The following is a 16,965-nucleotide window of genomic DNA, read 5'->3' on the forward strand; positions in this document are numbered from 1 at the left end:
GGGCTGCTACTCCTCCTCCTCCCATGCAGGTGTGAGACGGTGGACAGAGTCATAATTCCCTTCTTGATCCCAGCTAGGAACTGCCCTTAACTATGGGCTGAGAGTAAACTTTCACACTAGCCCTTAATGTGGCTTGGGAGAAAAGCAGGGACTCATTGCTTACCTGCATTGAAATATGGTGAACTGGAAGAGTGATTTGGAAGGACAGAGTAGGAAAATAATAGATATTTTGCTAAAAAAGAATACAGATTGCCCCTCTTAAATAGGTGCAGTCACTATGGGCCAGATGTTCTGCTATTTACATGAATTGAGATTTGGCCCCAGGTGAGATCACTTTTGAACCAATGCCTCAAGTGAGGTGAAAACGGCATCATCTTTTGGAATAGGTTTAAACCAGAGTCTCTGATCAGTCTTTAAAAGTTGACCTGGCATTTTCCACAAAAATTAGAAGCATCACCTGGCGTCCTGGCCATGCTACATGTGGTTAATTGGTCTACCTACTTTAAGTTTGCCCTGCATTTTCAACTGGAGAAAGTATTCTATGCGATCCCTCCTTAACGCTGTTGTATAGTGTTGCTGGTGAAGAATGGAGTTGCTGGAGTTGAAGGTACTGTGAAAATGGAAGATGTTATAAGTAGTTTTCCAATTTTTTTACATAACATTTATCTCTTCAGGAACAAAAATTCTTTAGTCATCCCCTGGACTTTAAAAGTATGAAGTCGCCCCTACCAATGTATGTAACTGTGTGAATTTTGAAAGAATAATTGTAAGTGATGATGGCAGTCACTTAATGTTTCCCCCTTCCAGGAACTAAAATTATGGGAGAAGACCAGGACTCACAATAGTTTTGATCCCATAAATGGCCCTCTGAGGCATTAAAAAAAAGAGAGAAACTTAAATCCCAAACCCTACAAATATTAGACTTCCCACCAAATTCTACAACTTATTTAAACTTTTTTAAGAGACACCATGACAGATATAGCAATTTCTTGCATATCCTTGGGAGACATTATTAAATTAAGTTTAAGTAACTTTGGTGTCCATTATATTAAATGCAAAGTTTGTGTATTATTGTGAAGCCTGGGAGTTCAAAGGACTGTACTGAAAATGTGCAAGCAAAAAAGGACTTTTGGGATAGTAACTGTGAAGTGAATTTCCTGGGTGATGCCTAAGGAGAGCTTAAGGTCAATTCCCCAGTTCTGGTTATGCAAAAACCCAGTCTTTTGAAGCTATGCCCTGAAGAAGGAAGATTGCTAATTACCTAGTCTCGGAGACTGGAGAGCAAAGGCCCAGGCTGTATAAAGAAACAGCTGAACTGCTCTGCCTGGGTTCTGGTTCTGAATCTGATACAATTATGAACTTGTAACCATGGGGAAAACCCAGTTGTGGGTTTTGAAGGGCTGACACCTAGCAGAGCCCTTGTTAGAGTTGAGGGGTGATCTCTGGTAAGTTTTTTAGCATGCGTGCAGGTTCTTTTGTTTTTAATATGTTTCTCTGTAATGCTTTCACTTTAAGAATAAATGTGCTTGCTTAGAAAGAGTTGTGTGGTAACATATAACTGTGGGCGACACGGGAGTGAGTGAGATACAGGTCTCTGCCCAAGAGAGGTGATGGCTGGGAGCTGGAACCCTAGAAGTGGTGCCCTAGGTGGACCAGGGAGGGGGAATAAAGGTGCAATAGCCCTGAAACTGTGACAGATACTGTCCAATATCTTGGCTCAAAAATGTAAATGGATAAGATTATAATAATGTGGTGCAGGTGTTCCTGCAGATTCTAAATCTCTTGTCAGTGAAATCTCTCTATGTATTCTCTCCCAGCCCTACAGTCAATGCCTAAGGTCCACAAGGGTCAAAACTAATGTATTCTGCTCCTATTCTCCCTCTGCTGGCTCTGTAGCAGCTTTTAACTAATAATAATCTTGGAGACTGGATGGGTCAGAATTTGGTAACAGATTACAAGTCCTTTCCATCACCTCTAACTCAGTAGTTTGAATCCATTTCATGGCTGAATGATATTGTCATCTCAAGACTTAGTGGTGGCCTGCCTGACTGGAGCGAGGTGTTTCAGACCAACTTCTAAAGCATAGGCACCCACATCATGACTGACGCTGGGTGGACCCTTGTTTGCTCTCTTAGCAGAGGTGTTAAGGACTGAGTGGGTTATGAAGGTTGAATAAACCTTTCACGTCAGCAGGAGTTTGCTCCAAATCAGTATTGGGGGGAAGCTTGCACTGTCACTGCCTGTGCTATATCTGCTTTGTGGATACTTCCAGAGCTACCAAATGGGACACCTTTCCCCAAGCATGGAATTCTCAAAACCAGAAAAAATTAACAAATCCCAGGCACAATTCTGCAAGATGATGAGCAACTGCTACTCCCATTGACTTCAGTGGGAACTACATTTGCTCAGCACTCTTTAGAATCAGGACCCCTTATTTCCAGAGCTGTATAGCTACTTACGGTACTGGTAGCCCAAAAGGATATTAATTTCAAGGGCCATTAGAAATGCAGAAAATGAATGTTTCACTAAACAGGAAAAATTGTAGATTACAAGGGAAAGAAACGTTGATTTACAGCTTCTAAGAGTTAATTTCTGAAAAGAAACTCCACAACCCCACTCACACCCCCATAGACTGTGTCTTACTGGGTCCTGGGATGTCAGCCTTCAGACTGGTATTTCTCAGGACCCATTTCCCTGAGAAAATGAGGGTGAGTGAGGGAGGAACTCTCTAACTCAGGGGTCGGCAACCTTTCAGAAGTGGTGTTCCAAGTCTTCATTTATCCACTCTAATTTAAGGTTTTGCGTGCCAGTAATACATTTTAACGTTTTTAGAAGGTCTCTTTCTATAAGTCTATAATATATAGATTCATAGACTCTAGGACTGGAAGGGACCTTGAGAGGTCATCGAGTCCAGTCCCCTGCCCTCATGGCAGGACCAAATACTGTCTAGACCATCCCTGATAGACATTTATCTAACCTACTCTTAAATATCTCCAGAGATGGAGATTCCACAACCTCCCTAGGCAATTTATTCCAGTGTTTAACTACCCTGACAGTTAGGAACTTTTTCCTAATGTCCAACCTAAATCTCCCTTGCTGCAGTTTAAGCCCATTGCTTCTTGTTCTATCATTAGAGGCTAAGGTGAACAAGTTTTCTCCCTTCTCCTGATGATACCCTTTTAGATACCTGAAAACTGCTATCATGTCCCCTCTCAGTCTTCTCTTTTCCAAACTAAATAAACCCAGTTCTTTCAGCCTTCCTTCATAGGTCATGTTCTCAAGACCTTTAATCATTCTTGTTGCTCTTCTCCAATTTCTCCACATCTTTCTTGAAATGCGGTGCCCAGAACTGGACACAGTACTCCAGTTGAGGCCTAACCAGTGCAGAGTAGAGTGGAAGAATGACTTCTCGTGTCTTGTTTACGACACACCTGTTAATGCATCCCAGAATCACGTTTGCTTTTTTTGCAACAGTATCACACTGTTGACTCATATTTAGCTTGTGGTTCACTATGACCCCTAGATCTCTTTCTGCCATACTCCTTCCTAGACAGTTTCTTCCCATTCTGTATGTGTGAAACTGATTGTTCCTTCCTAAGTGGAGCACTTTGCATTTGTCTTTATTGAACTTCATCCGGTTTACCTCAGATCATTTCTCCAATTTGTCCAGGTCATTTTGAATTTTGACCGTGTCCTCCAAAGCAGTTGCAGTCCCTCCCAGTTTGGTATCGCCTGCAAACTTAATAAGCGTACTTTCTATGCCAACATCTAAGTCGTTGATGAAGATATTGAACAGAGCCAGTCCCAAAACAGACCCCTGCAGAACCCCACTTATTATACCTTTCCAGCAGGATTGGGAACCATTAATAACTACCCTCTGAGTATGGTTATCCAGCCAATTATGCACCCACCTTATAGTAGCCCCATCTAAATTGTATTTGCCTAGTTTATCGATAAGGTTATCATGCGAGACTGTGTCAAATGCCTTACTGAAGTCTAGGTATACCACATCCACCGCTTCTCCCTTATCCACAAGACTTGTTATCCTATCAAAGAAAGCTATCAGATTGGTTTGACACAATTTGTTCTTTACAAATCCATGCTGGCTATTCCCTATCACCTTACCACCTTCCAAGTGTTTGCAGATGATTTCTTTAATTACTTGTTCCATTATCTTCCCTGGCACAGAAGTTAAACTAACTGGTCTGTAGTTTCCTGGGTTGTGTTTATTTCCCTTTTTATAGATGGGCACTATATTTGCCCTTTTCCAGTCTTCCGGAATCTCTCCCGTCTCCCATGACTTTCCAAAGATAATAGCTAGAGGCTCAGATACCTCCTCTATTAACTCCTTGAGTATTCTAGGATGCATTTCATCAGGCCCTGGTGACTTGCAGGCATCTAACTTTTCTAAGTGATTTTTAACTTGCTCTTTTTTTATTTTATTTTCTAAACCTACCCCCTTCCCATAAGCATTCACTTTGTTAGACATTCCTTCAGACTTCTCAGTGAAGACCGAAACAAAGAAGTCATTAAGCATCTCTGCCATTTCCAAGTTTCCTGTTACTGTTTCTCCCTCCTCACTCAGAGTGCGCCTACCCTGTCCTTGGTCTTCCTCTTGCTTCTAATGTATTGATAAAAAAGTCTTCTTGTTTCCCTTTATTCCCATAGCTAGTTTGAGCTCATTTTGTGCCTTTGCCTTTCTAATCTTGCCCCTGCATTCCTGTGTTGTTTGCCTATATTCATCCTTTGTAATCTGACCTAGTTTCCATTTTTTATATGACTCCTTTTTATTCTGTAGGTCATGCAAGATCTCATGGGTAAGCCAGGGTGGTCTTTTGCCACATTTTCTATCTTTCCTACCCATCAGAATAGCTTGCTTTTGGGCCCTTAATAGTGTCCCTTTGAAAAGCTGCCAACTCTCCTCAGTTGTTTTTCCCCTCAGTCTTGATTCCCATGGGACCTTACCTATCAGCTCTCTGAGCTTACCAAAATCCGCCTTCCTGAAATCCATTGTCTCTATTTTGCTGTACTCCCTTCTACCCTTCCTTAGAATTGCAAACTCTATGATTTCATGATCACTATAACTAATCTATTGTTGTATGTAAAGTAAATAAGGTTTTTAAACTGTTTAAGAAGCTTCATTTAAAATTAAATTAAAATGCAGAGCCCCCCGGACCGGTGACCAGGACACGGGCAGTGTGAGTGCCACTGAAAATCAGCTCGTGTGCCGCCTTTGGCACGCATGCCATAGGTTGCCTACCCCTGTTCTAACTTTTGAGGATGTTGACTGGAAGGAATTGGGGATGGTTGGATATGATTCTGTTATTAGAGAATTAGTACACTTGTAATTTTAATAATCTATTTAGACCTCTTGTTTGCATGTTGTGTCCATTTTTGTCTGTCTTCATCTCTGAAATCTCTTTGGGACAGGGACTGTATCTCTCCTTGTGTTTGAAGAGCACATTTTGGGCATTATCACAATCTCAATTGTCAATAATAATTGACCTTGTGTGTCTTCTAGCAAACAATAGTGTTTTCTTCTAAAAATTATTGTTTATTTTTTCCCTATAGAGAGTTTTGGAAAATGATGAAAATGCTGATGAAGTGAATGAGGAAGAGGAATTAGAAGAAGATATTCCAAAACGAAAGAACAGGCCCAGAGGACGGGTAGGTTGGGAATCTTTGGGAGAGGAAAGAAGGAAAGCAAACCCCTAGTCTCACATTCTCAGTTGATTTTTCTCTCTCTCTCTCTCTCTCTCTCTCTCTCTCACACACACACACACACACACACACACACACACACACACACACACACACACACACACACACACACACACACACACACACAGAGATATGCTGAAATGATATCCGTGTGGTAAATTGTGGAATGACACAGTCAGTGGTTTTTTGTTTTCACATGTTTTCATTTTATTTCTGCCTATTAGTAAGAAATAAGACTGTTGGGAGACTTAGAAGATGGAGCAAATTTATTATAATGATTAATTTTTAGTTTTAAAATAAAATCTAATAATGAAGATTTTTATTATCCTGTTATTACAATCCCCTGACCTTGAAATAGCATTCCTTACTAAAAAGATAAATGCAAAAAATATTTACAGTCCCATAAGCCAAAACAAAGTCATCTTTAATTTTCTGGTTTTTTTTGTTTAACTATTTAAATACATTTCCCTATGTTCTTCAAAGATAAAGTCAGCAGTGAAAGTTTTAGTAGCGCTCTAAGGGTGAAATCCTTGTACAATAGAAATCAATGTCAAAATTCCCCTTAATTTAAATAAGGCACGATTTCACTCTCAGGAGACAACATCCTCATAGTTTCCTGTCATGTCCTCTCACAGATCCAGCAGTAAATCAGCTAAGTAACAAGGTCACAATTTTATAACATGGAGTCAAAATTTTCAAATGTAGATCCCTAAAGCTAGCCCTCTAAATGAAAGTGAACATGATTCTCAGAGGTGCTTGGCACTTACAGCTGTCATAGACTGTAGTGGGAGCTGCAAGGGCACATCATCTCTGAACATGCCTTTTGGTGTGCTTGGTGGATATTTTGAGATAAAAAACAGATAAAAATAAAATTAAAAAAACAAGAAGAGCTGTTTGAAACCTCACTCATAACGTGCTTGTGCAAACCCTCTGATGTTCCATTATTTCAGCTTCTTGCTCTTGTTCACTTTTGTGCTAAGACTATTTAAATGAAGATTAAAATTTTTTTTTAAATAATTGGAGAAGTGTATTTTTTCACTCTCTTCATTATCAAAAATGGCTGAACAGTTTGGCTGAATCTTTCTTTAATATTTTCTAAAATTTAGCCTTAAACAGAGCCAGAAAAGTGTGAGTTTCAGAAAATATGAACTAGTAACCAAAAACAGGGATTAGAATACAACCTTAACTATAGCTATGACTAATACTTCAGCTACATGGGCCTTTCCTAATAAACTTCCTATCACTCAATTTGGGCATGCCTGTCATTGGAAGTGAAGGACCAAATGGATAGCGAAGAAGATATTCAGGTTGTGCAAGAAGAATTATATTTCCTGGCATTCATTTCCATGCATCTTCAACTCATTCAAACAGTGCCCTGACGTTATTGTTACATGCATTGCTGTACTCCCCTCTCCAGGAAGCTATATGAAAACAATACTAATTGTTTTTAGCTTTTCCATTAGAAATAAAATAATCTGGGGGGGGAGTTGGGGGCATTTAATTATTCTTCTCATTCACCTGGAAGCATACATTTATATCTTTCTGCTTATTGCTTTCTGCTCTAAAGCCCCTTATTAAGCGTGGGCACAGTGCAACCAGCCACAATAGAATCTCTTGCCCTGCTAGTGACTCCTGCTCTGCTGGTGACCTTCTCTTCTCACAGTGATGAGAGTGCGGAGGGGAGAAAGAGCTCCAAATGCCATAAACTTTTAATTGAGTGAAGTCAGCATATTGAACCAAGGCAGAATTAATACTTTAAAATGTAGGGCCAGCTCCTCAGCTGGTTTAAACTGATATGGCTCCACTGAAGTCTGCCGTTGAAATGCCCTGCTTCTCATGAAGTGTCCAAACTGAAGTAGGAACTAGGACAAAGGGGTCAAAACTGAGGAGACTTGAAAGCTGAACCCGAGAAAGGACTGCACTTTGTTGCCTAGAAAGGAGGGATGGGGCATTGTTAAAGGATGGTAGACTACAGGGGAGGATATCCTGAAGGAAACTAGATTCTGCAAAGTTTTGCCCATAAACCTCTTGGCATTTGGAGAATAAATGAGGACTGAAGGCATTGACACAGGATTAATGCAGCAGAATTATTGCTCTGAATATTCCAAATTCTGTGTGTCCCTTTCTTTTCCTATAGCATGGTTTTATTTTTAATTCTGGACCCTACATCAGTCCATCTGGCTACTCTCTCTGTTGGGCTCCATTAAGCTGCTTCAAATTTGCTCTGTTGAGGCTTCCAGGCTTCATACATCAAGTATCCTAGTCCCTGCTGCATGCCAGCAGGAGAATGAAGGCAGCTGTGGATGACTGAATCCAACAGAATGAAGCCTTGACAGCATGAACGTGGCATTCAGTTTTGTGCCCCTAGGGTGACTGCCTGGTTTTCTGGCCCCCTAAGGCTAGGTCTGAAATAATGGAAGTGCTAGTAAAGAAACTGAAGGCCAAGGAGATGGATTCACACAGAGAAAGATTTTTAGAATCTTTGTTGTATGGAGAAAATGTCGAAGGAGCTGGGACATGAAGTTTCTTAAAAAATATAAAAGCAATGCAGCTGCACATGTACAGTAAAGGGCTCTTCAAGTATTTACTGGGGGGAGGGACATTTTCAAAAATGCCAAAGGGGTTTAGGAGTCACACCCTATTGAAAGACACTGACTTGATCTGAATATCTCCCCATGTTCGATTTATGGAAAAGATTATATGTGGTCGTGTCATGAATGCTTTGCACTTGTATTTCTGTAAAGAACAGTTAGAAGAGAAACAGCTGGCTGTGAAATGCTAAGCAATGGATCTTAAATTGCCATTCTACTCTGAAAAGTGACTATATTAAAATGACACCACCTTACTCTGCAGATCCGCTCCCTGTGTGTCTTCAGAGTTATACTGCTAACTAGTGACAAAAATAAGTCTTTACTGCTCTTTTATTCCTCTTAGCCCTACAGAACCAATGCCCCTAGCCTGGGGATTGGATTATAGTCTGTCAATCAACACAATTGTTTAAGGTCCAATCAGTTACACCTGTGCTAATCCACAGAAGAAAGTGGGGTTGTATAGGTGTCCCTAAGGGCCTGATTTGGCTTGCGCTGTGAGAGAAGGAAGGAACCCAGGCTTCCTCTCAGAGCCTTGGGTAAGTTTGCAGAGCTGGCAGTCAGGAAAAAAAATCTTTTATTTGTAAACTGAGCGCTGAAACTGATATTCAATCACTGAGAGACAATGAACATGGATCGCATAAAGCTGTTGTTACAGAATCACTTTTCAGGGTAGACACACCCTTTAATTTATTTTTACAAATCTTGCCTCCTGCATGCACATCAGCTTCCTTAAAGATTGTGTTTGTAGTTAGTATGAGGAGTTTGTGCCCCCCTGCGTTTCATTTGATTTACGTTTGACTCACTCGAAGAGATCACACACTGGTCAGAATATAATGCCCTACTTTGAACTCTGTTTGCAGGAGGCAAAACTGTACTGATCAGACCTGACAGCATCCACGCCATCACAAATTTATCCCTTTCCTCCGAGATTGCATGAGGATAGGCTTATTCCTACTCCATCCAAGTGGTTAAGAGGCTTTCTTGGGTTTGTTCTGGAGACCTGAGCAACCCAATGGGATGGGGTTCATTTTAACCTGTGCAGTTTATGTAAGGCCCTCTTTTCATCATCTCCCAATGGTATGTCAGTGTAAAACTGTCCCTCGTGCCTTGTCTTCAGACGAACATGGAATACAGCTCAGTTAACTAGAGTGCTGTTCAGTGTACATCGAGGAGATGCAAGGGTTAGCCCATAGAGCCCTGTAGTATTTGGGACACTAATACTATTTTCTACATCTCTGCATCATCTTCAGTTCTACCTGATAATGCTGCTTCAATTTCATATTCTCTCAAACAAAAAGCAAAGGGATTCAGAGCAGTTAGCTCTAGGAGGGAAAGTAGGAGCCAAGGACTTATCTATTTGGAAGACTGAAACAATTGAGATGTGTTGCCTTTGCCTGAGAACTCAGTGGCTCAGAATATTAGGAAAGGGCCATGTAACCTTCAGGGCCAGCTCTAGCTTTTTTGCTGCCCCAAGCAAAAAAAAAGACAAACCAAAAACCAAAAACTAAACCTGTGGGCGGCCGGAGCAGTGGAGGGGGGGAGGGACAGAAACAAACAAACAAACAAAAAACAAACCTGCAGGCTGGCCGGAGCGGCAAAGGGGAAAGAAAAACAAAAAAAAAAAACCTGCGGGGGGCCGGAGCAGCAAAGGGAAAAAAAAAACCTGCCGGGCTTGCTACAGACCTGGCACCGCTCCCATCAGGGCGCTCCCCTCCTCCACGCTGCCGCCCCCTATAGGGTGGCCAGAATGGCGAAGGGGAAACCTACGAGAATGCTGCCTATTAGAACCTACTGTCCCAAGCACGAGCTTGCTCGGCTGGTGCCTGGAGCCGGCCCTGGTAACCTTCTCCCTTGAGATAACTAGTTGAAATAGAGATCAGGCCCAAAGTTAGTATCATTTAAAGACTGTCCATTGGCCTACATAAACTAATTGGGGGGGCTGGATTCAGTTCCCAATATCCACATTACAACCACCAACATTGTAACTGGTGCCCAAGTTGGCATTCTCAGCTGAGAATGGTGAAGATTGAATGGCATTAACACTGAACTCCATTCTTATCCCTGGTGTTCAGATCACACTGATGCACATATGCAGGGCAGCACTTTATGGATAAACCAAGGACCTCAGTCTCCTGGGCTGTTGGGCCAACACCTTTCACCAGCACAAGATGTATTTTAAAAATATTAAAAGGAAAGAATCATACTTATATCTCATAATATTATGAGCCTGTTTTCAGACTGATTTCACAGTAGTGTTACTTCCAGCCACAAATGGATTTATGCTCTCCCATCCATTCATTCATTGATTAGGCCCAATGCTTGAACACCACCTCCTGTGACTTGACTGAAATATGCAGTGGCAGTCAGGCAGGAATCATTATAGTGCTGTGACTAATCAGGTAGGGATATCCATTCTAAGTGAGCTCTGCCACATTGGAAGCTCAATAAATATGCAGTGTGTTTTAGGAAAAGGCAGGGCCCCAGTAATCTAGTTACAATGATGTAACTCTACTGAAGTCAAAGATTCATTTAGTCCATAGGTTATACTGGTTGGGACAAGTTGAAAGCTGTGAGGGTCACCAGAATGGTGTTAACATCCTTATTCTCATTGTAGGCTCGGGGATCTGGAGGTGGCAGGAGAAGGAACGATGCTGCCTCCCAGGATGACCATGACAAACCTTTCGTTTGTGACAGTAAGTAGCACCCAGACCACCAGCTCTGCTTCTGGCCTGGTCTAACCAGCTCAAAATGTAATCAGGGCTTCATGTTCTCCTTTCCAGCATAGAGTCCTGCTGCTCTCTGACTTGCATGTCTTTCACTTGCTGCTGTTGGGGTTTTTGCATGAAAGAAAGAGTGAAATCACCTCTCATGCTCTGTCAATTTCTCTCTCTCTTTGTGGCTTCTCTGCCTTAACTCTCTCTTCCTCCACCCTTGCAAGATTCACCCTCTATTTCTTTCTCTGTTTCAGATAGTTACAAACAAAAGCTTAACTCAAAAATCTCCAACAAAGGTACTTCACCACTGTGTATCTCTCACTTATTTTTGTGGTGATTCTCTTTCTTTCAAAGTCCTAACTCTCTCAGCCCTTCCTCAGACAGAGCTCTGAGGGACAACAGTGGGAGCTGTGCCTCAGTAAGCACTGATTAAAACCTGACTGCCCTGTTCTGTCATTTGTAGGGTACAAGTAAACACCAAAGGAAGGTGTCGTAGCACAGGTAGGCATACGCATGTGGGCATTAATCTAGCTAACTCAAGTACCAACAGTAGGATAGCACAGGTTTCAGGGACCCTGGGTACACAGCTCAGGTGGCTAGCCAGTGCTGAAGTCCATGCTTCTGTATTGTCACTACTGTTGTTACCCTAGCTAGCTAGATGAAAGCTAGCATGGATGGGCCTAACCACACTACTGTCATACCTTAATTTTCTGTGTAGATGTACCCTGACTCTGTGATGGGTTCTAGTGGGACTGTATGTGAAGTAAGGCATTACTCAAAACGAGCAAGGGTGTCAGACTGAGGAAGAACTCCAGAATTTGGCATAGTATGAATTATTTTTACAGCTAGGATCTATCCATTGGCATTTTTTCTTCTTCTTTTCAACACTTTCTCACTTCAATACATCCTATTCAGTGAGTGACATGCTGGGCTAAACCCCTGTCTTTCTGTGAAGCTCCCACTTCAATGTCTAGAATAGATTGGGTGTTCATTGGGAATTTGTGCTGTCAAATACCACTACTAACTAACCAAAGCTAACAGAGTGCTGTTGTCTGTTGAGTCGGTTCCAGGATATTAGAGAGACAAGGTGTGTGAGGTAATATCTTTTACTGGAGAAGTTGGTCCAATAATAGATATTACCTCACTCACCTTGTTTCTCCCTAAAGCTAATAGAATCAGGAGGAGAGGTGACCATCTTCACTTCACAGCTCCAAAAGGTTTTGATGGGGTTTGGGATGAGTTGGTACGCCCACTCCTTTCTGGCTCCAACCTCCCAAATCTTCCAGCCCCAAAAGACCAATAATCACAATAGCTATCTATGAATCTGTAATTTTTAAAAAATGAAGAAATCTGGAACATACATGAAAGGTTTATTCTCCACAGTCCAGCCATGCTCTGTCATGGTGAGGTTGGGTGACCCTTGTATGGTGGTGTGATTGGCATTCCAAATGTCTTGCTTTGGCAATGCAAATACTATGGGGACTCTAGGGATGGAGTTCCTTAATGATGCAATTGATTTGGGAGGGAGAAAGGAAATCCTTGAATGGGCAGAATGGTCTCTAATATGTCTGCACGTGAGTATAACCTGATCACAGAAGGAGGAACTCTTTAGGGTGAAAGGATGGGGGGCACCTCTGAAGGTTTCTATTTAAGGATCTGTTTTTACATTGGAGGGTTGAAATTTCCCCTTCTAAGGATTGTCCAGAAGTCCAACACATATTTTATGTTTAAAATCCTGAGCCTTTCAGTGAGAGTGGTTGTGTGCGTGGGATTGTCTATATCTCCTTTCTTGGAAATGCCCCCACATGCAATGGCACTTCTGTAGATTATAGGCATTTTGAACATATTGTGACTCTTTTCTGGTCACTCCCATTTCCCTACTGAGAGTATAAATGATTTAGCTCAGCTGCAGGATCACCCAGGCACCTTAGTGACATGCAAAGAGGTGATTCACAGATAATATGTGACACATCAAAGATATCAAAGCAGGCAACAGAAATCTGAGCTGAAGCCAAGGTTATGGTGCACGTTGTACTGATGTAGTTTTGCCCATTCCTAATTCCTGGTTTACATTTTAGAGCATAAATTTACTTTTTGGTTTTGAAAAATAAATCTTTCCAGCTTCCTTTGGATGAAATTTTTCATTTTTAAGAAACATATTATCAGAAGGCGAGGGCCAAGATAGATGGCTAAGAGAAGGTTGTTATAAGTAACAGAACTCTTTTACATTACTATGGGGGACTAGAGAGAGGGTTGTTCCAGCTATAGTGCGATCTTTCATGTTTGTCATCTTCTCCCTTCCTTTTAATATCCACTAGAACTTATATAAATAATTTGTAGTGAATAATTTATTTGACATTTAGACCCCTTTTCTTTTAATGAATTGTCAGCAAACAGTTTAAGATTTTTAAAAAATTATTTCTTCTTCAAAATTATTTGCCAAATATTTTCTTCGATTGTATCTTGATCAATAGATTGTTTGGGAGAAGTTAATTCCCAATATTCTATGTACAAATTCACAGCTAGATCGGTTAGTTTTAGATGGGAACATGCAGGTTACAGAGTATCGTTTCTGTTCCCTGTCTCATTACTCTTAGAATCACATTACTGGTGTGAATAATTGCCTTCATGAGTCCATAATTTGCTTTTCCTGTATATTCTCTCATTTTCACCCCAAATTTTCTGTTTCTGAAAACATGCCTGCCAGTAAATTTGTTTGCTTGAATGTTTGTGGAAAGTGAACAAACACAAAAGGCGCACAAACAGAACTGAATTAAAGTATTATTTATTTATTTAAAGGATATAGTCACAGAAAATTCTTTGAGGAATTTGACCAGCTCTACTTCCCCATTTATAAAACCGTGCTTATAGGAAACAGAATGTCAGTATTCACATAAAGGTCTGTGAGACGCTACCTGTCCATGTGTCAGCAGCATGGCTGTGAAGGAGCTAACCCCTGAGCCCGGGTTAGCCTTTTCACCTCTGACTTCTTGCTGGCAGACCTCCTTCCACTGGAAGATGGGAATGCTACTCCAGAGAAGGAACTCAGCCCTGACCAAGTGAGGACAGGTAAATGGCTATGTGCCACCTGAGCAGATTTTGTCCAGTTGGTTGGTCCAGAAATTAGAACTGCTTGAAAAATGGAATTTTCGTCCCTCAGGAAAATTTTGGTTTTGTTCCAAATCGAGATGAAAAGTCAAAAACGTGGAATTTTTGTGAAATGAAATCTTATTTCAATCTTATTGAAATATTTCATTCTGACTTGTTATACAACATTCTATAATGGTTGAAACATTTTGACTTCTTATATTACATTCTAAATATAGCAAAAGTTGAAACAAAATAACATAAAAATAACAACAATACTGATATGTTCCCAGGAAAAGTTTCCATTTCATTGTATCAGCATTTTCTAATGGAAAACTGGTCAATCTGAACATTTTCGACCAGCTCTACCAGATACCCTTGAAAAGGGGGTTGGAGAATGGGACTGAGAGGAGATCATGTGGGAGGGCTGTAGGCAGGAACGTGTACTGCTGCTTACAAACTCAGCCTGAATATATAACTAGGAGATAGACCAGAGATAGCCTGTATGTATGGCCCCAGGTAGGGTGCCAGGGTACCAAATCAGGCTAGAAAGAAGACCCAACACAGCCCAGGAAAGACTGAGGAACTCCTACTACAGCAGCTTCAGATGAACAACAGGGTATAAGTTTCAAATGAAGGGCAGAGTGAATGAATGAATGTATAAATTACAGTAAGGACAATTGATGACATATAGTCATAAATGTTGCCCCGTGGGATCCACTAACCAGAGAAATCTCACCCCAGCTGTGTTTTTATCCATGAGTTGGCTGTCTTTGAAAATCAAACATCTTCACTCTGGTAAAACTTCATCAACGTTATATGGAGTTTCATAGCATGAGTTCTGGAAGAAAAAACTATGAACATCTCTAGCTTCTGAACTAGATGAATTGATGTTCTTCCATCTGTCTGAAGTGGTCCCCCTGTGCTAAGTCATCTAGATACTACTTAGGGCATGTCTACACTGCAGCTGGGAGCATGCTTTCCAGCATGGGTAGACAGACTCATGTTAGCTCTGCTTGAGCTAGCTTACAAAAAATAGCACTGTAGCTGGGGGCTGCATGGGCAGTGGCTTGGGCTAGCCCAGGGTGTCTGGGCAGGTTTGTCCTCAGATGGCTAGCCCAAGCTGCTACCTGTGCTACCCCAGCTACACTGCTATTTTTGGAGTGTATGAGTGTGTTAGCTCAAGCACTGCTAGCATATTTCTATCCATCCATGCTGGCAAGCATGCTTCCAGCAGCAATGTAGACATACCCTTACTCTTCTTCCTTCTTCTACTCCTTCCCCCACCTCACTGTAACTAATTTGCAAATATACTTACTTGCATCTTCTTTTAAATTCCGTTGTTCTTTTCCTCTACTCTATCTTCACATGTGGGGCTTCTCTTTTTTCCTTCTATAAAAGGAGTTGTTGCATGTACCTTTGTCAAGCATTTCCCCTCTCTAGTCTGTCTCACTGTTTCTTCTCATTTCTGTGTAGCTCTTCCTCTCTTTATAGTGCACTTTGATTAAGACACTTACTTTATATAACATCCTTTGTACATAGACTCTTTGAGATTGGGATCCCAAGTGGGCCTTTTAGTCCATCTCCTTCACAATGGCAGAACTGGTTTAATTCTTCCTATCATCCCTGGTGGACTGGTGACTAATCCAGCCTTGAGCGTCCCTAGTGATAATGATTCTTGTCTAGAAGCTTGTTCTGTTGCCCCAACTGTCCTTTTGGTTATCAAGTTTCTCCAGATATTTAACCTGAATTTTCTGTGCTGCAGACGTACACCCATCACTTTGTATTCTCTTGTTGGTGCCTAATGAGAATAATTGTTTCTTGGCTTTTTTATACTATCCTTTTCTGTATCTGAAGACATTTATCATGTGTCTCCTCCAGATCTCTTATCAAGCTTGTTGCTGTCCTCTGAACTGTCTCCAATTTGTCTGTCTTTCTTTTTACTGTGTGGTGGCCAAAACTAAACATAGCTCACAGGAGAAGGCTGAACTAGTGCAGAAGATCGATATTAGGTTCTGTAACTATTTTTGCTATCTTGTTTTACCCGTAATACTCCTAATATTGCGTATTCCTTTTGTGCACGTGTTATGAAAGCTAGAGAGGCAATAGACCTATTAGATTAGTTAGTCCATTCTTTTGCCAGTGCAGGATTGTATTCTCCAGGGCTATTTTCACTCATGATTTAAAGATCTCAAGCGAAGGGGCTTTCTCCACTGCTGCATTCACAGTCTTCTTATTTAATATACCTGTTCCTTATCCATGCTACCTCAGCTAGTTATCCTCTGGCTTCAATTTCTTCATTTTATTAATCTGTCTTACGTGAAACATGTTACATTTATCTTTGTTGGATCTCCTAGTTATTAATCAAATGATTGATTTCATCTCCTTTCTCCAATCTCTCAGGCTCATGCAGGGCATTTTTTGTTATTTTCCCAAGTGTGTGTGATCTTTTCCAACAATCTGTCCTCTGCACGTGTCATTCTTGTATTCTCCACTCCCCTGCCAAATCAGTAATAAAAATATAGACTAGTACTGAACCCAAAACGGATGCTTGCAAGCACCTAGGGCTAGTTTTTCAAAAGTATTTTGGTGCTTAATGATGTAGGTGGGCACCGAGAGGGATTTTCCCCAGAGTATCTGAGCACTTAACAACTTTTAATATGTTTATTCTCACAATGCCCCAATGAAGTTGGGAAGTGCTGTTATCCTCATTTTACAGCTGGGGAACTATGGCACAGCGAGCAAGTGTTCCGGGTCACACAGTCAGCCTCGGGAAGATCCGGGAAGTAAACCCAGTCTCTCAAGTCGTAGGCTAATGCCTCAATCACTGGATCATCCTGACTTCAATTTAC

General features: G+C 41.2%; 1 protein-coding gene across 5 annotated transcripts in view; it reads left to right on the forward strand.

The window, feature by feature from the left end:
* DPF3 (double PHD fingers 3) overlaps window positions 1-16,965 on the forward strand; it is a 242,829-nt gene that overhangs the window by 154,799 nt on the left and 71,065 nt on the right. For all 5 annotated transcript variants that reach the window (XR_004000026.1, XM_030559655.1, XM_030559653.1 and 2 more), the window contains exons 5-6: window positions 5,572-5,667; window positions 10,927-11,005. Coding sequence is in view for 4 of the 5 variants with exons in the window: in XM_030559655.1 (XP_030415515.1) it covers window positions 5,572-5,667; window positions 10,927-11,005 (175 nt within the window). In the remaining variant the exon portion in view is untranslated. The remainder of the gene's footprint in view (window positions 1-5,571; window positions 5,668-10,926; window positions 11,006-16,965) is intronic.

The sequence above is a fragment of the Gopherus evgoodei genome, chromosome 4, assembly GCF_007399415.2.
Source record: "Gopherus evgoodei ecotype Sinaloan lineage chromosome 4, rGopEvg1_v1.p, whole genome shotgun sequence".
NCBI lineage: Eukaryota > Metazoa > Chordata > Testudines > Testudinidae > Gopherus > Gopherus evgoodei.